Below are 17,520 nucleotides of genomic sequence, written 5' to 3'. Positions count from 1 at the left end.
AATACATTAGGGGCTTAGATTAAGTGAGAATTAGGCCTTAGTTCAATTAGGCCATTAAATGTGCCTTAGAAAAAAAACATTACTCAACACGGTGGAGAAGAAATTGTTGAATAAAGTTTTTCGCAAATGTACACACTTCAAAGGTTTGAGGTCAGTAAGATGCTTATTTTATACAACATGATACAAGATATTGCAGTAACAATTTTGACCCTATTATATGGTAAGTAGCCAACATGTTAATATTGCTGACTCATTTTTATAATTATAAACTAACAATATAAATAAATGTACAAGATTAATCTCATAACATGAAATAAAGTAAATACATTCATCCCCCCTTTAAGGTGCATTAAACTCTGTAAATACATCTAAATGTAACCGCTCTGTAGCGTGTCTTTTCTTAAAATGTAAGATTTAAAGGAATAGTTCACCCAAAAAGTCATAATTTGCTCATCCTTATGTTGACAGTAGCCATTGACTTACATAGTAATACCATGGAAGTCAATGGCTAGATAAGAGTCAACTGTCGAGTTACAGACTTTCTTCAAAATATCTTTTTAGATCAACAGAAGAAACACATACAGGTTTGAAACATAAGTGTGAGTAAGTTACAGAATTTTCACTTCTGGGTGGACGATCCCTTTAACGTACAATTTAACATTACCCAAGAATAACTACTATAAAAGAGTGAATTGTCATGTTAGCCATTACATTAACTACTGTATAAACTTGGCTCCTTTGTAAAAGTGTTTTGTTAATGCCATGTCATCTTCTAACAGCAATTAACATGAGGAACAGCTGAAGTTACAGAATCACATTAATTTATTGAAATGCCAATCATTTATGCAATGCATATGAATCAATAGATGGAGTACTTGATAACGGCTAGGTAGACACCACATGCATGATATCAGTTCATTTTCCATCTCTGTAAATGAATTTCAGTACGTTTAACTATAAAAATATGCTTTGCTACAAACAGCTCCAAATCAGATTATAATGAATAATCAAACCAGCACACTTCAAGAAAAACCTTTTCATCAATTAAAAGCATGTGACATTTAAAGTGAAATTCAGATGGCAAGCTTGGAAATCTTTTCACTGATGCCAAAGGGCCGTCATTTTATTAGAGCAAGGCACATAAATGAACGGTTTCAGAAAGGTGCTTTGAGAATGACAGGAAAAAGCAGTTTGTATAAAAGAAACACATGACAACTCAATGCATCACTCTTCTTGCGCGCAGCTCTCAAACATCTTAAATTCTTGACCATGAGTCCAACATTCATAAATGAAACAAAAAAACCTGTACAATACTGAAAAAGTCCAGTCAGAAGGAACACGCTTATTCATCCTCCTCTGCCACCTTTTTCTTTTTCTTCTTTTTCTTCTCCACCTGCGTCACAGCCTCCTCCGTCACCTCAGGCTCCGCCTCCACGACGTCAATCGTCCTCTTCTTTTTCTTAGAAGGCGTGGCCTCACCACCGTTTGTCGTGACCTCTTCCTCCACCTCTGGTTTCTCCTCAGCTGCCGGCTTCTTTTTCTTTTTCTTCTTTATGGAATCCGGTTTCTCCTGAAGAACAAAAGGAAGCCATTAACACCATGTATGAAACATCAAACTTCAGATTATCAAGCTCAGAGATGATCATGTCCTGCTCACTTCAGTGATCAAGCCCACAGAGTCGGGCCTGTCAATGGTTCGGAGGAGATTTGCTTTAGCATGACTAGATATGAGACAGGTCCATGAGAAGGTCCAGCCTCCAGTATAGACATGCTTTTCAATATTTTTTGATGCCATGGAAGCCCAAATATGACCAATACTAAAATTATACTCAGCACTATAGTGAAGAAAAAAAATATTTGAAACTAAGGTATATTTAAACCAATCTTATGATTTGTATTAAAATCAAATTATGTGAATAATTTGAAATGTTATTTTAATTTAAATTAAAATCCCTGAAGTGTGAAGTACCTCAGCATCGCCATTGGCTTTCTCTTCATCTCCTTCTGCCGTAGAAAGAGCTTCTAGTTTCCTCTTTTCACGCTTCTTTTTCTTCTTTTCCTTCTTCTCGAGTTTGCGCTTGATTTCAGCAGTCACCTCAGTAGCCTGCGAGCGAGAAAAATGTTCATGTATCTGCATTTGCACAAGCCTAGTAAAACCCAAACTTCACAGTGCTGTGTCAGGCTCATTAAATCAGTTAAGCCTCCATGTAGGAGTCAGGAGAGAAGAATCATCACTCACAGCACTTCCGGAAACTACAGTAACAACGATTCATAGTGACAAATATTCTCAATCAGCACTTTAAAAGGCATTATTAGCAATGAAAAAGCAGTCACAAAACGTAGGCAGAACATCGAACCCACGTCAAAAAAAATAAATGTTCTATTTAGTGATATTATCATTCAAGCAAAAATGTTTATCATTAGATAGTTGGCCATGAATAACATTTCATAGCCAGCATGCTAGCTAAAAAGAAACCTTTTAAGTGACTGATAATCTGCCCATGTTGTTCTGGTTTCTGAACACTGCTATGGTTTAGTTGTCACCTCTGCAACAGCTTCTTTCATGACATCCAGGTTCTTCCGTGGGGCTTCACCGGTCTCATAGAAGGACAGACGTTCTTCTACTTGACCACGTAGCTTGTCACCAAACACGCACGTGGGAACCTCTGTGTGAACAGAACGAAGACATCAAGATAACAAACACGTACTACTGAAAATGTGTTTGGCCCAAAGTTCTGCTCAGGATTACAATTTCAACAACCACTGAGGTGGGTTACTGTTGACGAAAAATAGAAGCATCATAGCAAAAACCAAGCAGAGGTAAACAAAATAAACGAGGGAAGATGGGATCCTCACCAGAAAAGCAGTCAATGCGTGACGCAATGGTGCACTTGTTGGCCAGGTAACGTGAGATGCGACCCTTGTTCTTGGCAGCGGCACGCCCGATGAACGTCGAATGGAAAATGAGACCGTACTTTGGGGTGTTTCCTTTGGTCTTCAGCGCCCTAATTCACAGGACAGAACAAAATCCATCTACAACGGCTTTGGTGGTTGGTCTCAGACGCATCAATTTAGTGATGCACCAAATCTTAGTAAGGAAACCAAAATTAAAGATCTCATTCAGCCAAAAATTAAGTTTTGGAAATTGAACTCTGTGCTGTTCAGAATGTTGTGATCAATTAAACCAGTCGTCGTAAAGTTAGAGAGGCTAACTAACTTTACATATTGCTACTCTAGGATCATATAAAACTATTTCGGGCAAAAAAAAAAAAAAAAAAAAAAATTGCTGTTTCGGCCAAATATTTTCAGCTGCCAAAATTATGGTGCATCACTATCAAAAATGACTGAAAATACACTGCTATACTAGAAACTCAAGGACTGAGTCATGATCAAAAATCAGAGCCGTGCGTTCAACAGGACATCTTCAAATGTATCTACCTCTCAAAACCCTCAGCAGCTGCTCAGACTGGGGGGAGGGGGTTACGTGAGATTGAGCGGGATCATTTTACAGTGTGTTCAATGACACCCCAAATCACCCGCTCCTGCTACGCCCCGGCCCTGCCATCACTGCAGCTGTGTGAAACCCCAGCAGGGAAGGGGAGCCCCAGTACCTGAACAGGGCCTTCTCTGCCCCCAGGATCTGCACGGTGGAGGCGGGATATTTGGCCAGGTTTGTCAGACTGCCAGCGTGAGAGATGAGACGGGCACCAACCTATTAAAAGAAAAATCAATGTCAGATAACGTCTATAGAAACAAACTAGTCAATCATTACTAGAAAAACATTTATGATCAGGTAAATATTAAATGTCCAGGGGACACATTTTTCACTTTAACATTACAATTATATATTAAAAATGTTGTACAAGATTTTATAATTATTGGCCTAGTTTCACAAGCCAGGTTTGGGTCTTAGTTCAATAAGCTTTTCTAAACATGCCTTAAACATTACTGGTGTGCATCTAGAGACAAAACAATGGCACTGACATTAAGATATCTCAGTGCAAGTTGCTTCCAGGTAAAACAGCTCAAACATGCATTTTAGTCTGGGATCTATATCAGAGCCCTCAAGTGTGCTGACAAACACATACCACGTCACCAATGAGAGCCGCGAGATTTGGTGCCACCTGGCCCATTTTGGATCGCAGGTACTCTTGCAGTTCCTGTCTGTAGTTTGTGAGGGAGATCACACGATTGGAGAAGCTCTCAATGTTGATCAGGTCAATAGGAGAGATATCCATACCTTTAGAAAAACAATTTGATACACAAACTTAGTACAAATCAATGGAGCACTTAAACTGGTTGAGATAAAGTGACTCAAAGGTTCAGTTAATGAGGTATGCTGTCATCACATGGTTTCAGTGGATTGACAGATTATAATAACATCATGACATCCGAGACGCTCACACAGAGCTATACTCATGACATCATCAGTGAGCTCGTCTTACCCATAGAGCTTCGGGACGCGTCAAGGACGGCCTGAGCTTTGGCACTGTCCATTGTGATCTCCTCCATAGCTTCCAGCATCTCCTCACTCAGTTCCTTTCTGTTCCCGATCAGCTTGGCCATTTTACAGTATGTACTGTTATCACTCACTATCTTTATTAGCTCTGGGAAGTGGTAACCGTACCATTCACTGCACAGATAAGAGAAAGAGAATTAGAAACTGTGCCAAAAAGCTGCACTATTTGGAAAGACAATTCATCTTACTACTGTGACTTAGTTTAAAAAAAATAAATAATTTACAACATTGTTAAAAACTCCAGATTTGATTAATACAACTATTGTTATTATTAATAAGTTATTACCCAAAAATAAAAACAAAAAGTGTTTCATTTTACTATACAAAAACACTATGAAATAAATTAATGCCATATTAAAAAGTATAGCCGTCTTATTTTCTTCATTTTCAGGGGTTAAACTAAGCTTTAATTTTCGATTAGATGTAACGATTTCTTTATTATTTTGATTATTCATGTAGCCATTCATTACGAAATCTATGCTCCAAATAACGAGTGTGAAGCCACTCAAAGGTCTGTCTCCCCCTCAGGTTGTGTTCGCTCCAGTTTGAGGGACCAAACACCCCAGAGGAAGGACTTCACTGTGCCTCCACTTTCTGTACAGCCAGTGCACTAGGAGGCGCTGTCTGTGGTAAGCATTAGGAGGTGGCTGGATTAGATCCAACTACAGGAAAGTCCCACAAAAAACATCTTACCGCACACGCATGGAGAACGTGTTGATGTCCTTGTCCAGCTGGTCCAGGAGGGCGATTGACTGGATGATCATGTTGTCCGCCCTATTGACATTGAACTTGACTTTGGCTCTGGAGTAGCTGTGACCCAAACCCAATTGAGCTTTGGACGCGGCCAGAGCAGTGAGTCCCTTCACCAGGGAATGGAAGTGCAGACGCACACCTGTCAATTACAAACAGATGCATTAACAACAGTTGACACTGTTGGACTCTTAAAAACACTTTTTTTTGCCTGTCTGTTCAGCTTTTCAGTATAAAGCATCAGAAATCAGGTTATCTAGGTACATCATTACAGCAGGCTGTTCAAAACAGTTTGTATATGTGATTTGCATAATAAAGATTTAAACCCAGGGGTTTTCAACCTGAGGTCCAGGGATCCCCAAGTAAAAATTATGTTTTAGTAGAAAAAAAAAGTAAGGGAATAAAGAATCAAACTAAAATATTTCAAATACATTCAACAAATGTACACTACAATAGTGACTAGGGAAAACACCAATATAAACTAAATCTTTTCCAAATAATCTCACATTTGTTATTTTTACAGTAAAATTGGGTCTTTATAAATGAAAATATATGGTTGCCTTTTACATGTTAAGATTGGGGGTGGATGTCCATTCCACGAAGTTGATCATATTTGGGGATCCATGGCACCTTTTAGATTGAAAACCCCTGATTTGAATCATCATGCTCACCTCTTATGATTTCAGCTACAACTCCTCCAGTCTGAATGGACAGATTAAGCTCTTCCTGAAGCGCTGCACCAATCTTAGCATCGGACACCCCCAACATGGACTTCTTTTTACCCCCGGACGGAATGTTGGTCTCCAAGAACAACTTGAGATCCGCATGGACAACTCCTGCCCGGGTCAGATGAGGAACAAAGTGTCACTAATTGTAGGTCACAATTTTTAAGTCAACAAATCATCCTCAAATGATCAGTTTGTAGGTATGTTGTCATCACAATAATTCAGTGGATTGACAGATTATATATACATCATTTCATCAGTGAAGCAATTTGAAATAAACCTTCTTGTCTTTTACCTTCTGAAATGGCATTGATATTTTCCAGAGCAGTCTGGGCGGATTTAAAGGGGAAGAATGCACTCAGTCGGATTACGCTACTGAATTTGCCAACATTTAGGACACTTTCCTCCACCTATGAAAGACCAAGAATCATAATTAGTATTAGTCATTAAAAAAAAAAACAACAAAAAAAAACAACTTATATTTAAACTACATTAGCCACTTTCATACTGGGTTGTTCCACCTAGCCACCAGGGTGTAAATGTTCCCCTAGGGCCTTTTTCCTGGTTGCATTCGCACCACCAGCAGGAACGCAGAAGAGGCTTAAGCCGCACTTCTTGTTGTGAATTATTTTTTTGACGGTGTGGCAGTTATTTTTGACAGCGCTGAGAAAACCAGAGTCTGAGCACACAGGGCTCTCATTCTCAATCTTCATTAGTTTACAATCTGTCTAACACGTTATTAGATAGAACTGTAATTCAAAAAAGTAATCTGCCGTGTGGTAGATATTAGAGATGCGCGGTTGGCGGTTACAGCCGCGGACTCCGCGGATAAACTGCGGATTGGGCGGATGACGAAAAATAATATTTTAATTAAATTCGGGCGGGTGGCGGGCGGTTGAACCAATCAAATGAAAAATATATGTATACACAAATCAACGGATGGCGGGCGGGTGCGGTTTTGAAAATTGGTCAAAAACGTTGGTGCGGCTGGATGGCGGACGGATGATGATTTTTGTGATGCGGTTGCGGATGAAATAATAGCCCATCCGCGCATCTCTAGTAGATATCCAATATCGCCATCCAAGCAGAAATACATAATCATGTTTCTCTTGGTTTCCTCCAAGTTGCGTTGGATTTTCTCCTTAGCGTAAAGGTTGAAAGGCCCATCTATCCCAGTTTTCCATGTTTGCAGAATTAGTTTGTGGAGTAAATATATAGGCTATAATCTCTTTGTACATGGCTCTTTTTTTTTTTTTTAATGGCAGGTGCTGGTGTTCTGTGTGCGTTCGGCCAATCATTATATACTTACATCATTGGTAGCTCCTATTGTCCTGGATAAGACCCTAGGAGCTAACTTAGTTCCCCCAAAAGGCATTCCTACAGCTAAAATCGTTCCCAGTTCCCACGGTGCAAACACGCCAAAAAGTTCCACCATTAGATCTAGAAAGGAACTACGAAAAGGTTCCTCCGATGCAAAAGCCCTATTAGCAACAGATCTCTATATTCTGACGTACATCCAAATGTAACAAATTATTGAAAATGGGGGGGAGGGAGGGGTGTGTGAAAAAGTCCTGCACTTTCACTGTAAAATCCAGTTGTGACAAAAAAATAAGCACTAAAAATTAGGGGTGTAACAATATATCGCAATACAAAAATGCAACAATATGTATTGTGAATAAAATTACTATGTGAGAAAAAAAATATATACGTTTTCAGAGTTTTAGTGTCAGTCCTACATTAAAATATCATATATAATGTTGAATATAATGTATAATAATGCAATAGGGGAATATCTGTGTAAAAAAAGTGGCCTACATTATTTTAAATATATCTAGTCAGTGACAGAAACATATTCGTCTAAAATAACTATTTTCAGCTTCAGAATCATGAATATTTTTATTCTGGTGTCTCTATTGTCCTGTGCTTTGGGTTTCCAAAGAATATTTATTTATACACAATGTAATATCAAATTTATCAGTTTAATAAACAGTAAATTTTTTGTTAACCTTTGATCATATGTCTTGGAGTATCACAATAATATCATATCGTGAGTTCAGTATTGTGATATGTATTGAATCGTGACATGAGGGTATCGTTACACCCCTACTAAAAATTCATTTACAATTAGATTTATAACATGCATTAAGAAAAATAGATTTTCATTAAAAAAAAAAAAAAAAAAACACATCTTAAAATCCTACAATCTTTTGAATTCTATGCTCACGTAGGTCATTTGGACTACTTTTCAATGATACTTTTATGGCTGGGGTTTGAACCAACAACCTTCTGAATACATGGCCAAATCTTTAAACCCTTCCCCTCCACATTGTTAGTATGGACAAAAATGTACTTCCATTTGAATTTCCTTAATATACAAACCTGAGGTAGCAGCATTCCAATCTCTTCAACTTCTTTGACAGCAAATAATGCATATCCAGCTGCATGCTCAAACAACACGTGTAAAAGCACCTGAGAGAGAGAAAGAGTCAAATTATTAATTACCACTAATACCATAAAAATAAATTACAACAAAAAGGGACAATGTCCTAAATGCTTAACTCGCATATTAACAACCAACATTTAATACAAATAAATGTTGCGAATCTGAACTGTTGAAGTTGCAGGTCAACACCAGCACGTGGTGGTGGCACTTCCAGGCACAAATACGCCTCGTATTTAAGTAATTAATATGATAATACAGCATTACGTAAGCAGACGATAACAACAGTCGTTAATAAACTACCCATGTTTAGATTGTATTACATTCGAGCTTGAAGCTGGGGAGAAACACATTAGCATGGGTTAGCACAGACACACCACGTGCTACTCCAGTGGATCAAATACTCAGCAAGTCACTTTTAGAATTGAACAACATCTTATAGCACTGAGATCAGAACCAGAACATCGGTCCAAAACACTAACAGGAGGTGAGTGAAACATTACGAGCTCGTTAAGTTAGACTGAATTAAATGGCTGCCGTGGGCTTTAATATCACATTAAGGCCTTGTGTTACCGGATTCGCCAATGTATCCCCTCAAGTAACGGTTAGCCTGCAATAATTGCATATATGCGGTTTGCATCGTGCGATCGCATAATAAATGTGTTCAATAAACTAATTAAAACAATTGTTATAACTCTGTAATAGCAACAAAGCGCAAATCTACAAACATGCACGTCGGCCATCATAAAAGCCAGATTTATAATACAACATGGTGGTGATGTTTAAAACGTTTCAAAACTCCGATCTGCTAATTTCAAAAGATTGCATAAAGAAATAGTGCATGTTTTACCATGTTTACTGATCTCGTGCGCCACGCACGAGGGAGCGTTCCGTTCCTTCGGATCACTTGAACAGGAAAGAATTCACATGCGCTCAAGTACGAAAACCCACATGATTCAGTCACGCAGCCTAACGCGAGATTTCAAAAGGGCGGGATTTTGCGGAAACGTGTGCGTCGCCTGTTGGAAATGCTTGGAAATGCAAGATGCGTGGCACCCGAATGGACATTCCGTTTTGCTGGAGAAAAATGCATTATGGTAGAAGAATTGATGCCCATGTGAGGAATGATAAAATAATTATTATAAAAAAGTATCACAATTGAATAGAGAGTAGGCTACTGGTAATCAAGGGTAGGCATAATTCGCATATACACTCAAAAAAATAAATTGTTGAATGAACATGATTTAATCGTAGCACCCATTATGCATCTAATCAAATCAAGTAAACTTGGAAAGCTTTGAATATTTTATTTGAACACAATATTGATTTGTAGATTAAACATGATTTTAACATGTCAATGCAACTTCTCTACAACTAATTGAATCAAAATGTTTGTATTGTGTTAGACTAATCAAATTTATTCTCATTCACTCAAAGCACTTCCATTCAACAAAATTCTGCCTTGTTACATCAACTAGTTAATGTCTTGTTCATGTATGGTTTTGGTAGTTTAATGAATATCTATCTTTTTGTTTCAATTAGATTTGTTTTAGATGACGGCACTAAAGCCCAATTTATACTTCTGTGTCTAACTCACGCCGTAGCTACGTCGTAGGCTGTGTGTAGCGCGCGTACCCTTCGGCGTACCCTGACGTGCACCTCTCCAAAAATGTAACAACGCGTCAACTCTACGCGGATGCAAGCGCTGTGATTGGTCTGCTAGGATCGCTCCCTGGGGTTTCACATGCTCCCTCTGCATGTGTAATTGCGCGTCAACATGGACAACGACGCAGAAGTATAAATGAAAACCAACGTGTAGTCTATAGCGTAGAGACTCCGGCGTAGGTCCGACGCAGAAGTATAAATCAGCCTTAAGCATGACATTACCAAAACTTCAGTAATCTATAAAAAAAAAGTACAGAAAACATGCAAACAATTAAAAAAATATATTTTATTTTATTTGAGCTCAGGTTCAAACAGTATATCAGTCCAAATAACAGAGCACAAGCCTGTGCAATGCTACTCATTTCACTGAGGACTTCCACATCTTCAATTATGACACAGTTTGCTCCAAGGTACTTTGTGACTCAATGTCTGAATCCTGTGGGACGAAATACATGAAAGATCACAAACAAAAATTAGCTCAAATATTGATCACAAGAATTGCACATTATACACTCACTGGCCGCTTTATTAGGTACACATGTTAAGTAAACGTCAATCTGATACAGGAAAATTTATTCTACATTTACAAGGTTATAATTTCTCAGGTTTTAAGTTGAAACTGTCAGAAAGGTGATAATTCTACTATGTTTATTATTGAGGTCACAGTGGGTGCTGGGCTGTCATTGCAGTGCATTATATTATAAGATTGTTATAATTTATTTGGCCACCATATTTAAAATGAATGAGGTGGCTAAAACATTAGAACCATCTTAGAATACAATGCACTGCAATAAAACAAAAGCATGCATGTACAGTTTCTGATGCCATTTCTTTTTTATGTAAATTAAGCCCCAAGAGAGCTCAACCGATACGAATTTAAAAAAAAATTGACTTAGTGCATCAACCAATTCACATAAGAACTTTGTCATGGTGTACCCTCAGTTTCCTATAAATTAACAATTTGTCCAGCTCAGATATTTGACAAAGTTATGTGTTCTCTTATGTCACGTTTGTTGTAGCAAATAGGGAAAAACACGGCCCAAGTACAGATTCAATGGGCTTTTGAAGCTGTATTTTCTCATCAACTCACCATATATGCCTTCACTAGTTTTTCAGGGTCTTCTTTCAAGTAGGTGCACAGAGACTTGATGACACAGGCTCTTCGGGTATGCAGTGTCATCCTGTGGGCTGGGGACAAGATTAACTCAAACTTAAATTTAAATATACACAAACATAATGATTGCCGCTTACAAAACAATGGTATAGTATATAATGCTTAAGTAACTTGTACCTACAACTCTCCTTTGCAACACACTGCCACATACATGTCACTGAAAGAGAAAGAAAAGGAAAGTTCAATAATCAAGGATAGTTAGTTGTACATTACTGTATGTGAGTGTTAAGAAAAACTACTTACCATGTAAAAAAGGTGAGGTTCACACCAGATGAGCAAGGGGCCAGCCGCCAGCTTTATATTGTGATGCATTTCTTTTTTGTATGAAGAAAAGGAACATTTTCACTGTGAAAAAAAAAAAAGTGTCTAAAAGTTAATCTGCAAAACTGCAACTTATTTACCCTAATGTATATGCTAAGGCCAGAAAACAGAAAAACACATAACACAAGCAGTATTCTCCTAATTTCAAAGACTGACTTTAAAAACTGGGCCAAAGAAAATACCACTACTGGCTGTTGTTACTAAATATCAAGTGTTTTACTTTTATTAATAACCATATTCCCTGAATAAAACCATGCAAACCTATTCCATCATGACTTTAATTATAAACTATTCCTTTTGTTAGGACATTTGAAATGTATGGTCGACTGCATCATAGATTTTACTTGACAATTTTTGCATACTGTATTCAATAAACTGGGTAGCATGTGGCATTTTGGAACTATGTTTGAAAAGACAGAAATGTCTAGTTACAGAACGTTTAAAGTAATATTTTTTTCTGATATACACATGAAGGGCCAAGCCAATATTAGTTAATTTAGATAATAACAACAACAGTCCCTCCGTTGGCACACTCTCAGCAAAATCTCAAAAGAGAAATAAATAAAGCTCTAAACGTTAACATGAAAGGAGAGATGTGAAGTGCACATTGATCATTCAACATTAACTTCTGTTGTTTCTGATGTAACCGATAGATTACGTAAATATACCCCGGGTATGTCGTAAAAATGCCCCATTAGGCATAAACCAGCTAACGTCACACTAACTTACAAACAGAAAAAAACGAGTGCATGGTGTGTTCTATGGCAAGCCATTTTAACTTTTATTCATTTCCAGGATATGAATCCTTGATATCAACAATTCAATTTTAACTAGTAAAAATGTTCATTCTTGATATCAACAATTAAATTTTTACTAGTAAAAACTATAATTCTTGATATTAACAATTTAATTTCAACTAGTAAAAACTATAATTATTGATATTAACAATTTATATCCTGGGAATGGCAATAGGCAAGCCGTTTTGACTTTTAATCATTCGCAGGATATGAATTCTTGATATCAACAACTAAATTTTCACTAGTTAAAATTATTGTTATTGATATCAGGAATTAGATTTCTACTAGTAACAATGGCAATTTTTGATATCAGGAATTACATTTCCACTAGTAACAATGCTAATTCTTGATATCAGCATTTACATTTTCACTAGTTAAAATGATAATTCTTGATATCAACAATTGAATTTCAACTAGTAAAAACTATAATTGTTGATATCTGTAATTGTATTTTCACTAGTGAAATGTCACCATAGGCTGCCATTCAAAATCAATTGTTGATATCAAGAATCGATTTCTTACTAGTTAAAATTCCAGTTTCACTCATCAGAAATACAATTCTTACTAGTAAAAACCTTTATTTTTGATATCAAGAATTCAATTGTCACTAGTTGAAATGTCTATTCTTGATATCAACAATTTAATTGCTACTAGTAACAATGTTAATTTTTGATATCAATAATTCCATTTTCACTAGTGACAATGTTAATTTCTGATATCATGAATGTGATTGTTACTAGTAAGAAAGCCATTTTAGATATCTGAAATAATATTGATATCAGAAATACATTTTCAGATATCAAAAATGAAAAATTTTACTAGTAGCAATTAAATTGTTGATATCAAGAATAGACATTTCAACTAGTGACAATTGAATTATTGATATCAGTAATTGCCATTTTTACTAGTAACAATGTAATTCTTGATATCAACAATTATATTTTTACTAGTAAGAAATCAATTCTTGATATCAACAATTGATTTTGAATGGCAGCCTATGGTGAGATTTCACTAGTGAAAATACAATTGTTGATATCAACAATTAAATTCTTGATATCAACAATTACATTTTTGATATCAACAATTCCATTTTTGATATCAAGAATTGAATTGTTGATATCAAGAATTGAATTGTTGATATCAAGAATTGAATTGTTGATATCAAGAATTTAATTGTTGATATCAACAATTCATATCCTATATGTGTTTTAAATGTTAAAAGGGCGACAAAACTATTACAGATATCAAAAATGTATTTCTTACTAGTTAAAATTCTGAATACACATATCAGAAATACAATTCTTACTAGTAAAAACCTTTATTTTTGATATCAATAATTCCATTTTCACTAGTGACAATGTTAATTTCTGATATCATGAATGTGATTGTTACTAGTAAGAAAGCCATTTTAGATATCTGAAATAATATTGATATCAGAAATACATTTTCAGATATCAAAAATTTAAATTTTTACTAGTAGCAATTCAATTGTTGATATCAATAATATATATTTCAACTAGTGACAATTGAATTATTGATATCAGTAATTCACATTTTTACTAGTAACAATGTAATTATTGATATCAAAAATTATATTTCTACTAGTAAGAAATCAATTGTTGATATCAACAATTGATTTTAAATGGCAGCCTATGGTGACATTTCACTAGTGAAAATACAATTACAGATATCAACAATTCAATTGTTGATATCAAGAATTACATTTTTGATATCAAGAATTAAATTGTTGATATCAAGAATTCAATTGTTGATATCAAAAATTAAATTGTTGATATCAAGAATTACATTTTTGATATCAAAAAATGTAATTGTTGATATCAAAAATGTAATTCTTGATATCAACAATTCATATCCCGGAAATGAATAAAAGTTAAAACGGCTTGCCATAGTGTTCGACTCTGCATTCACTTTATCTCCTGTTTTACCCTCCCATGGTTGAGGTAGAGTTCAGGTTTAACGTGGGTTATGTAGTAAATAGAATGAATTGTGACAGAAATGCACCAAATTGTAGCGCATATATTAACGTTAAGGTGAAACTCGTATCGACGAAGACACATGATTGAACCCAACATAGCCTATGCTTCAAGTATAGGAAAATAAACCTGCAGAAACATCGCCACAGTGTCTAATAACTTATTTTTAATCTAGAATCCCACAGTATTAATTACAAACAGGTACATATCAAGTACTTACCCTCAATATCAAGGATGCAGAACAATTAGACCGCTCACAAAACTCCACAGCCGTCTCTGGACTCGCGTGTGCCCGAACTTCCCGCCGTAGTGCTGAGCATGCGCAGTGACTCACCAGAGAGAATTGTTGATATGAACCGCTTCAGTCTCGTTGAATCAACAAGTGCTGATCTAATTCATTTAATTATTTCTTAATTTAGTTACAAGTAACAAGAATGAATCATTTAACAGAAGTAAACTCGTTATATTCTTATTAATCAGACATATTTGTATCATGCAAATCAAGCAAGTGGCTAGTTGACTTTTTTGAGTGTAGTAGGGTCATTACTTGACTATCCGTTACTTGAGAGGATAGGCATAATTCGCATAATTAAATCGTTTTAGGTGCAATTAATTAGAGAATTATTGATATGAACAGTTTTTATGCAAAAATAGTTCAAATAAAATAAATCACTGTTAATTATTTAAAAGTCATTCTGATTAAAATAATCGTATTATTTAATTGATATTCAATAGGCTAGTTAATGTAAAAACAAAAACAAAATCTTGTTAATTTGAAGTTTAATGTAGGCCTATTAATAGTATTTAAATAATAGTATTTCAAACACATTAAAAAGTATATGTGCTTCTTTCTAATCTGAATAAGCCAATCTAGCTACATGCTGCAAGCATTTGCCCAATAAAACTTTATTAATGCGACTCAGAGTGTTTAGGAAAGACAAATTGGCTAAATATATTTGATGCAGGAAACATTTCAAGAGTTATGATAGGAAACAGTGCTGGTTGCACACTCATCCTTCCACTAATTATCAGACAAATGTGCCATAATGTACGACCCACAGCAATAAATACCAGTGTTGACTTCATATTTTAAAAGAGAATTGAATTTATGACTTTATATACATCAGATGGGAATGCAGAGTCCTTAGCAACAACAAAACGCACACACTTAGGAATAAAAGGAATAATCAAATTTTGCCCTTATAGTTCACCCAAAAAATGGTACAAAATGGTCCATCAACTGTTTGGTTATCCAAACCCTTTTGTGTTCAGCAGAAGAAATAAATTCATACAGGTTTTGAACAACTTGAGGGTGAGTAAATGATGACAGGATTTGTATTTTTGGGTGAACTATCCCTATAATGTTTTAATGTAGTATTCTGGAATACTCAAGATTCTTAATACCCACTTATCAACAGGGAATGTTCGCAAAACTTTGGTTAATGTTCTGGCAAGGTTCTCTCAAAGTTATAAACAAATGTTCTTTAATACAACGTTAGTCCAAAGTTATCTGGTCTTTCATAATATTCACAGAACGTTAGCACAAAAACGTTATTTATACATTGTTCATGGAACTTTTTTTCCCCTCAAACATTTTAGTTGGACGTTCATTCAAAAGTAGCGTTCCCTAGTGTTTGCAGAATTATAAAATGGGATGTTTCTTTAACGTTAGCGTAACAAAGAAAAAACGTAAAAAAAAAAAAAAACCTGGAGCAGAACGTTACCTGGGTAATTACACTTACTGAGCTCTAACATACAAAAACGTAACTATATATACACCAAAAGGTATACAACCAAGTTATGTCAAGTCCTTATAGTGTCTCTCGCTTGTCTCCATGGTCAAGGTGGAGGAGTTTATGGAAACATACGTCAGAGATAGTAAATAAGAGCTTTGAGGGTTCCTATAAATCTGACTGCTCTCTGACCACTGACACAAACATTAAGCCTGTCACGGAGGCCACCTGCATGCTGTACAAAGGTACAACTCTCTCTCACTCTCTGTCTCTCTCACTCTTCCTGATTTAATCATAAAATAGATCCTATCTTTAATTCTCTCTAATGTATGTCACAACTGGAACTAACTTATCAACAAAAGCATGAGTAGCATACACTGTTATCTCCCATGTTGTGTTTAACACTTGCTGATTTGTGTTTTTACATGTCTCCCAAAGATGCGCGGAGTGGTTACAGGATGTTTGGTCCTGGTGTATATTGTTGCTCTTCAGGCTGACCAAGCATATGGACACATCACATTCTTCAGCCCCAAAGAGATGAGAGAGCTCAGGGTGAGTATTCATTTCAATTCAACCTCCAGTTAAACCTGAGTTGTCCAAGAAAGAAATTGTTTTGTTTCTCCCTTTATCTACAACAGGAAAAGGAGGGAAGGAAGGATGCTGATCCACAGGCAGAGGAAGTTTTGATTGACGAAACTGGAGGAGAACCAGTGGTGAGGGATCTCAGCATTTTTTTTTATGGATTTCATAATGTTTTCGAGTTTCTGATTGGCTGATTCCATCTGAAGGGCCAGCCTATAGAAATAGGGCTGAAGCTCACTGCTAAAAAGGGCCACATTGGATCCGCTTTTGGTAAGATGCTGCAGAACATTGTGGAAGAGCCAGAGACGGGTAAGGAGAATTTACATCCATGCTGTGAAATGTCTTTCTATATTTCATATATAGACGCTGACCCCTCTGATGTTTGTGCTCTATTTTGACAGTGAAATAAGGCTGGAATTTTAATCTGCATTCAACGACAATTGCAGTCTGATGATTCGCCACAATTGCAAGCACAAATATTTTGTCTATGAATGTAAATGAATCACAATAAAATGAAATGACATGCAAATTCAGTTTCTTGTCAGATGAATTTTTAAACTGTTAAACAGCATGCTAAATTGCTGTTTTAATTTGACTCTTAATTTGCCTTGTTTCCTGTAATTTTGTAAAATTTGTTACTATTTCCATATTACTAAATATCGTCATTTAATATACCAAATGGTTACAGTAAAATAATCTCAGCTTTACATTTTATACCTTGCGATTTACACTACCATTCAAAAGTTTAAGTCCCTTATACTCACCAAGGCTGCATTTATCTGATGAAAACACAGTAAAATTAGAAATATTGTTGTAATTT

The 17,520-nt window shown here is 35.9% G+C and overlaps 2 protein-coding genes and 1 long non-coding RNA gene across 5 annotated transcripts; 1 reads left to right on the top strand and 2 right to left on the bottom strand.

The window, feature by feature from the left end:
* Window positions 1–804: 804 nt before the first annotated feature.
* On the bottom strand, window positions 805–9,436 carry nop56 (NOP56 ribonucleoprotein homolog). Its single transcript, XM_084387621.1, has 12 exons — window positions 9,285–9,436; window positions 8,374–8,463; window positions 6,290–6,404; window positions 5,941–6,105; window positions 5,213–5,411; window positions 4,446–4,633; window positions 4,089–4,240; window positions 3,612–3,712; window positions 2,857–3,005; window positions 2,545–2,666; window positions 1,970–2,104; window positions 805–1,570 (listed from the first exon to the last, which is right to left on the bottom strand). Exons 1-12 carry the CDS (start codon window positions 9,285–9,287, stop codon window positions 1,343–1,345), a joined length of 1,647 nt encoding a protein of 548 aa, XP_084243747.1. The 5' UTR covers window positions 9,288–9,436; the 3' UTR covers window positions 805–1,342.
* mlnl (motilin-like) lies at window positions 8,601–17,232 on the top strand. Of its 2 annotated transcripts, XM_084387622.1 has the most exons (6): window positions 8,709–8,921; window positions 16,230–16,363; window positions 16,557–16,670; window positions 16,757–16,831; window positions 16,907–17,009; window positions 17,102–17,232. In XM_084387622.1, the coding sequence occupies exons 3-6, from the start codon at window positions 16,557–16,559 to the stop codon at window positions 17,107–17,109; spliced, it is 300 nt and encodes a 99-aa protein (XP_084243748.1). In that variant the 5' UTR covers window positions 8,709–8,921; window positions 16,230–16,363; the 3' UTR covers window positions 17,110–17,232. The 2 variants fall into 2 exon arrangements, with proteins under 2 accessions (XP_084243749.1, XP_084243748.1); XM_084387623.1 differs by lacking the exon at window positions 16,230–16,363 and having other exon boundaries at window positions 8,601–8,921.
* Window positions 10,400–14,712, bottom strand: LOC311277335. Of its 2 annotated transcripts, XR_014625210.1 has the most exons (5): window positions 14,606–14,693; window positions 11,517–11,618; window positions 11,395–11,430; window positions 11,190–11,287; window positions 10,400–10,535 (listed from the first exon to the last, which is right to left on the bottom strand). It is a non-coding gene; the product is annotated as an uncharacterized lncRNA (long non-coding RNA). The 2 variants fall into 2 exon arrangements; XR_014625209.1 differs by lacking the exon at window positions 10,400–10,535 and having other exon boundaries at window positions 11,391–11,430; window positions 14,606–14,712.
* Window positions 17,233–17,520: the final 288 nt, after the last annotated feature.

This window comes from Rutilus rutilus (assembly GCF_951802725.1).
Source record: "Rutilus rutilus genome assembly, chromosome: 18".
Taxonomy (NCBI): Eukaryota; Metazoa; Chordata; class Actinopteri; order Cypriniformes; family Leuciscidae; genus Rutilus; species Rutilus rutilus.
The sequence above is the reverse complement of the archived record's forward strand: the minus strand, read 5'-3'. Positions and strand labels throughout refer to the sequence as shown.